General features: G+C 47.6%; 1 protein-coding gene across 1 annotated transcript; it reads right to left on the reverse strand.

Annotated features, from left to right (window-relative positions):
• Nucleotides 1–1,120: 1,120 nt before the first annotated feature.
• Nucleotides 1,121–6,592, reverse strand: LOC123827701 (cytochrome P450 4A11-like; the record flags this gene model as incomplete). The annotated part of the gene is made up of 7 exons (XM_045852142.1): nt 1,121–1,289; nt 3,850–3,926; nt 4,069–4,133; nt 5,389–5,522; nt 5,626–5,810; nt 5,895–6,007; nt 6,457–6,592. Coding segments are annotated over 7 exons (879 nt in total), but the record flags the coding sequence as incomplete, so codon positions are not given.
• Nucleotides 6,593–6,627: the final 35 nt, after the last annotated feature.

A 6,627-nucleotide genomic window follows, 5' to 3' on the forward strand; every position in this document is an offset into this window, starting at 1 on the left:
TTGGACAGGAGGAGAACCAGTGTTTGGAGCCAGCAAGAGAACAGGGCTGGGCTGAGAGAGGCTGTTGGAGGAACACAAAAGGAACAGATCCCAGAGTTGGAGGACCAGGACCCACTTAGTCACCAAATGTGGCAGGGTTGAAGAAGCCCCTTTGCACTTAGGGTAGCTGACCATAGATGCAGGGAACTACCAGGGCAAGTCCTGTGGGGAAGGCATTGCCAGCTGTTTGCTGGCATCCTCTCTGATGGGCCATATGTGTCTGCCCACCTGGGCTCCCCCTATCCCTCCTGGACAGCTGTCTCCTCTGTGGGCTCTGAGATGTTGGGTCCTGACATCTCACAGCAGATACTTTCTCCCTGCTTTGTCTCATCTCTCTTCCCTATACCATCTCCCTGGCTTGCTAGCTCCTTTCAAGGCACATGACATTGTGGAATGTATTCCGGGAAGGAAGGAAGAAGGAGAGGGTGTGAGATTGACAAATGGGTGTACAGAAGTGGACTGGGAACATGGACCGATGGCAGTCACTAGGGAACCATTAGGCAGAAAGACGACTCACAAGATGGTCTAAACCCTGCAAGATGTGACTATGTGCTCTTTTACCTGAGTGAATCCATGCAATCACAAGTGTCCTCATAAGACAGAAGACAATGTGAAGACAGAAGCACAGAGACATCGAAGGCTCTGCTGGATTCGTGGACAGAGAATGGCTCCAGGAGATGAGATGTGATAAGGCAGCTCTAGGTGCTGGAAAGACCAAGACAGGAATTTTCTCCTAGAGCCCTGGAGGTGGCGTGGCCCTGCCAACATCCTGGTGGTCATCCTATGAAACCCATTTCAGCCTTATGAATCCAGATGCTAAGAGAAAGTTTGTGGTGTGTTCTGTCACTGAGGCTGTAGTAATTTATTCTAGCATGTAAAGGAAACTATACAGATAAGACGAGCAGGCATAGGGTGAAGATGACAGGTTAGAGGGGCAGTCAGAGGACCAGAGGGAGAGGTCAGGTAAAATGGCATGTGGGAAGCAGGACTTGGTTAGATACTCAGAGGGTGGCCTCAGGTAACAGGGAGGACAGGCTGGCAGGAGTGAGATCCTCAGAGCTTGCTCTTGTCCCAAAATGGATTAGAGGAGCTTCCCGAGCTGCAGGTTGATTCCATTCTTGGAACTCAAAACAACTTTTGGTACTGGGGTGGGGACTCTAAATGGATCCACCACCAACTCAAAGCAAAGCAGGGTCAATGCCATGGCCACCTTCAGCTCCTTCATGGCAAAATTCTTCCCAATGCAGTTCCTGGGCCAGGGAGGAGAAATGACATGAGAAGTGGCCTCAAACCCTGTTTTGAGTTGGGCAGACTTTTGGCCATGGAGCCCTTGCTAGGAACAGGGCATTTGTTTTTAGGACACGCACACTTCTGTCCCTCTGGTCTTGTTTCACATTCTGTACTTGAAGTTTCACAAACCCTGCCTGTCTATGAGGAGTGGTTTCTAACTCCTACTTCTGTACTTAGCAGGCATGAAATCCTAGTAGGGGAAGGTCATTGCACTAACCAAGTGAAGTCAAGTGAATGATTGAAAAGTTATTAATTTGTTTTCTTCTACCAAAACCAGTTTCTGATTTCACCATGTGGAGGCCAGGTCAGGGTGTGATTTGGAGTGGGATGAGTCACACTCTTAGGTCCTCACTATATAGGGAGACAACAGTGACCTACATCCTCACAGAGAAGGAGAGATGGGTTTGTGTAAGGAAACACAAATCGCAGCAAGAAAGCTGCAGGGGCAATCAGGGATTAGTGACATTCAACCACGTGCACCACCTGCCTCCCAATAAATGGTCCAGACTCCTGCCTCTCCCTCATCTCTTCAGTCCACCAGATTCTGTAGCCTTTCTGTCCTACTGCAGAAATGTCCCTCGTCATTTTTCAGTCTCTGCACCTGGACTTCTCTGTCTTCTGACTCCCCTCCCCTGTGCAATGAAGTCCCTTCCATGCCCCCCCATCATAGGTAGAACATGTCCAAATGCTTCAGCTGGCATCAAACCCCCCATGAGTGCTTCACTCACCTCTCACCTGTCCAGCTCCACTTCCTAAGTGAGTTCATGTTGTTGAATCACAGACAGGCCCTCCCTCCACCCCCCCTTCCTGCCACATGTTCAAGGTTAAATCCAAGGACATCCTGACCTCACACCCTTGCTGCCTATACCTCTTCTTTCACAGACCCCCCAAGGCATCTTCAATGATTTACTCAGGATACATCACAGTCCAATGACCAGGACAGTGTAGGAAACATAGAACATTCAACACTCTGCTCACTGAGTGAATGAGTGAGTGAAGGAAAGAAGGAATGAATGAAGTGTCTTCAGTAGAAGGTTTGTTTCTTGACTGGGAACACCTGGAGGCAGGGACAGTGTCTTTCCCAACTCCTGGCACAAGACTTTGCACACAGAGACATACTTAAGAAAAACATTTATACTCAAATGAAGTTAATTGAATTGTAAAAGGAAATGAAAATTGGAAAAAAAAGAAACTAGGAGTTCTGAACTAGGATTTGAGCGGCCCTGTGCTCTCCTGCCCTCTAGTGGTAGGCATATGACTTGCAGCCGTGGTCTAGGAGAATACTCCATCCTGGGAGAAACCAAAGGCTAGAGCCAATCAGCCCCCGGAAGAACGATTTGTTTAGAGTCTATTCTGTGAAAGTTGATTCAGCATTTGAAGAATTACAAAAAAGCTTGTTGCTGAGCCAAGTACAAAGGTTAAGGACGTTACTATTTTACAGGAAGATTTCTTTAGTCTGCAGATTTTCCAACAGCAGCCCTTCTGGGGTGTAATTGTCCAGCTCAACAGCTATTTCAATTATATTTTATATTTTACACACCAGGAGCCTTTCAAATGCTGTGTGTCATATACAAAGTCGTGAGTTCTCTCTCAAAAGGAGTGACTGTCCTTAGTTTTATGCTTTTTGCTAACATTGGACTGTGCAGATGTGGGAGTTCTGTAAATAACCCCACTTTGCATAAACAACTTTGTCAACTGGAAAAGCAGTGATGCATATGTGAATATTAATGTGCTGTGGATCTTTTGTGGGGGTAGATTGCAAAAGCAAGGGGGGATACGTTGGTATAAAACCTTGCTGTGCACCATTCATGGACAGGACTTGAACCATGGAGACAGGGAGGTGGCTGGAAATCTGAACACAAGCAAATATCACAGATACAGTGAGTGGCAGATCACTGATGTAGGCAAGACAGTGGCTGCCATGCCCTGTGAGAAGAGAGGAAAAAATTCTCCTTTTGATGGTACTGGTAACTGAGGAAAGGCCGTGGAAGTTTAATTTTTATGAAAAATTTTACCTTTGAAAAGTTGTATTTCTTAAGTGAGATCGACACCAGAGTAAATGAAATTTAGAACAACTGACACTGAATTGTGGGTGGCAAATAGGGGAAGGAACTGTTTGAAGAGTTTCAGACCAATATAAGCCTCTCTGTTTTTGCAGTCCATTCCAGCAAAAGTTTGACTGCATAGTAATATTCACATAACCATGACAACTTGTTCAGTTGGCAAAATTCTTTGTATGAAGTGCGATTTATATATGATAGTTCCACTGTCTACATAGTCCAACATGGTAAAAATAATAAAATTAAGGACAATCAACTCCTTGGGAGAAAACCAGTGGGTAAAGTGCCTGCATGGTGGTCTAAAATGTCACGTTTGTTTCGTACATATAGATAAGTGCCACCTTCACAACACACCAGCATACAAGCACATATGTACGGGCACCAGATATGAAAGTAGGAGGTCACAAACATTGGGCTTCACATGTGGTATTGGGCCTTCCCCAAGTACAGGATGCCTCACCTTGATCCTCTTGAGAAGGGCAGGAGAGCATGGCTGTGTAGATCAGAACCTGGTGCAAAACGGGAAGGGTCAAACACCTGCAGAAAGAGCACCAGGGTCAGGACAGGTAGGGTAAACCCCTCCTTCCAATGCAAGAGGGCACAGGACTCCTGGGGCTGGAAAAGCAGGAGGTGTTGGCCTAGAGTTATCAGCCCATCATCCCTCCCACAGCCATCCCACTTCTGGGTTGGACCACACCTTTGGGTTGTGGTGAAGACCATAAATAGAAAGTGAGATTTTGATTCCTGTAGGGCAGGGAGAAGAGAGAAGACTAATCACACACATGCCACTAGGGAGCAGGTGAGTGCCAAAAACCTGGGAGCTGTAGTGAGTGTCAGTGTGGAATGATCCTATGGCAATATCCCAGGGGTGGACTTGGCAAAGCACATGTGCACACATTAAGCGTAGATAACCATGCCCACCACTGTGAAGCAAGACAGAATTGAAGGCTTATTTTCTGAAGCAACTCAAGATAAAACTCACATTTATTAAGTGCCCTCAATGGGTCTTTGGGGCTATCCATTAACTCATTCAGTCTCACAGCAGCCCTCCAAGGAGGGCATTCATGTTCCCATTGTTCAGATAAGGCACCTGAGCTTTAGAGAGGCTGAGAACAATGCCTATGATCACACAGCTAGGATGTGGCAGGGTTGGGATTCGAACACAGGTGAACCATGAGGTGGCCTCCACCATGGCAGGATCTCAGATCTGATCAACATCTGTTCTCTGCCATCAACATGAGGGCTCCTGGGGAACTGGACCATCTGACTCATGGCAGTGGATTTGCTGATCTTCTTCCTCTACCTAGACCCCAGAGGAAAGAAACCACATGTACCCTTTCCCCTGCCTGATGTCTGGGCAAACCTCACATTGCAGAAAACTATAGTTTTAAAGTGAAATTCTGGAAGCTGCATCCAGAGTTCAACATCTCCTTGTGAAGAACATGCCATGGAGTGAGTCATTATTATGTTATCTGGTATGTGTAAAGTTATTTGCATTTGTCACAGAGGAATTATGCACAAATTACATCATATACAGAGCATATTCTACTAGATGTGACAATGCAGACAAAATTTCCCCTAGAGTCTTATAACTTAGAGTTGGGACTGGAGAATGGTGTATTAGAATCAGAACATCAGTGCCATCAAATGGAATTACTGTGGTTTCATCAAACCATGGATTCTAAATGTGATGGGATGCTAGACTAGAGAATGATAGCAGCTTGGGATTCCATTCATGTGAGATGTCAGATTTGAGATGGACCTATTGAGGTAAATGTACCTATGTGATTCATTCTCTATGATTAGAAAGGGGGACTGGTGCTGTAGTCAAACTGTGTGACAGGCATTTCATATTCCTAATATAAACTACAAAGTAAATTTATACTTAATGATGAAGAAACAAGACCAGAGAGGTCAGGACTACCCTAGGACACGTGGATCTGATCTGCCATGTGTTCTTGCAGAGTGCCCAGTTTAGTGAGTGTGGTGAAGTTCAGACCTCTGGGTAAGGAGCGTCCATCAGGGAAGGTGACTGGCCTGCTGAGCTCTCTTCCAACAAATGGTACAGGCGGATAGAGTCGCAGTGCCTCCTTGATGCACATGGTGGTATAGGGCATCTGATCCAGCTGATCCCTGAAATGAAGGCAGCCCAACCTGAGGGCAGGCAGGGCCCAAGTAGACCCAAGGGTCTTGTCTAGCTGAGTGGGGAGGGCTCTCCCATGTCTTGAGTGCTCACCAGGTGATGGAGCTGCCATCCCCCAGAAAGCTCTGGATCTCTTTGCAGCACCTGTGCTGATGCTCGGAGTGTGCAGCCAGAGAGTAGAGGATCCAGGAGATGCCACTGGCTGTGGTGTCATGGCCCTCAAACATGAATGTGTCCACCTCGGCACGGACATCCTTGTCAGGCAAGCAGCTCCCTTTCTCCATGTGAGGAAGGCACAGCAAGAGTGCAGGGTTTGTTTCTTCTTCTGCCCCTCTGGGTGAAGCCTCAGGCCCCTCCCACACGCTCACTCTGGCAAAGAGGAGGATGTCCAGGAAGTCTAAGTGCCTCCTTCTCTTGACCTCCTCCATCTCTCCGTCCTCTTGTTGATGTGCCTTCCTCAACTCAATCACTCTATCTGTCCCAGAACAGTGGACCCTGGGCAGAGCGCATGGGTTTGGGCATCCAGAAATAGCATCTCACAGAGGACCCACCTGCCCCCAACCCTTTTCCAGTCTGGGTGCCATGAATCAGAATGAGTGTGGGAGTTGGGGTGCACATCAGGAAGGAGAGCTCCATCACCATCTGATTGGAAGTCAGGCCTCTGCTCAACAGCACACCCATGGAGTAGGGTCTGCCTGAATGCCACTTGCAGGGGGACATCAACAGTATGGTGACACACATGAATCCCAGCACAAGCCCTAGTACTCCACCACCCCAGTTCCCAAGCCCTGCACTAGGAGAGTACCCAGTGTGGGTGTGTTTCATCTCCCGAAGAGCACCAGGGGGGTCTTTCTGAGGGTCAGGGTCAGTTTCCTCGAGATGTGCCTGATGAGGGACAGGAGCAGCCCAGGAGGTGGATCTAACCTGTGTGCTGATGGGTGAGCTGGCAGGCCCAGTGGTTCCAGCGGCCCTCAGGAGTCAGCCCATAGATGATGTTGTTCTTGTAGAAGAAACTCCTCACTCGAGGAAAAAAAACAGGCTTTTCACATCCCAATCGTCTCAAGATAGGACCAGGAGTTCCTGAGGGAGAGATAC

The sequence above is a fragment of the Phyllostomus hastatus genome, unplaced genomic scaffold, assembly GCF_019186645.2.
Source record: "Phyllostomus hastatus isolate PE091 unplaced genomic scaffold, TTU_PhHast_1.1 phas_contig_881, whole genome shotgun sequence".
NCBI lineage: Eukaryota > Metazoa > Chordata > Mammalia > Chiroptera > Phyllostomidae > Phyllostomus > Phyllostomus hastatus.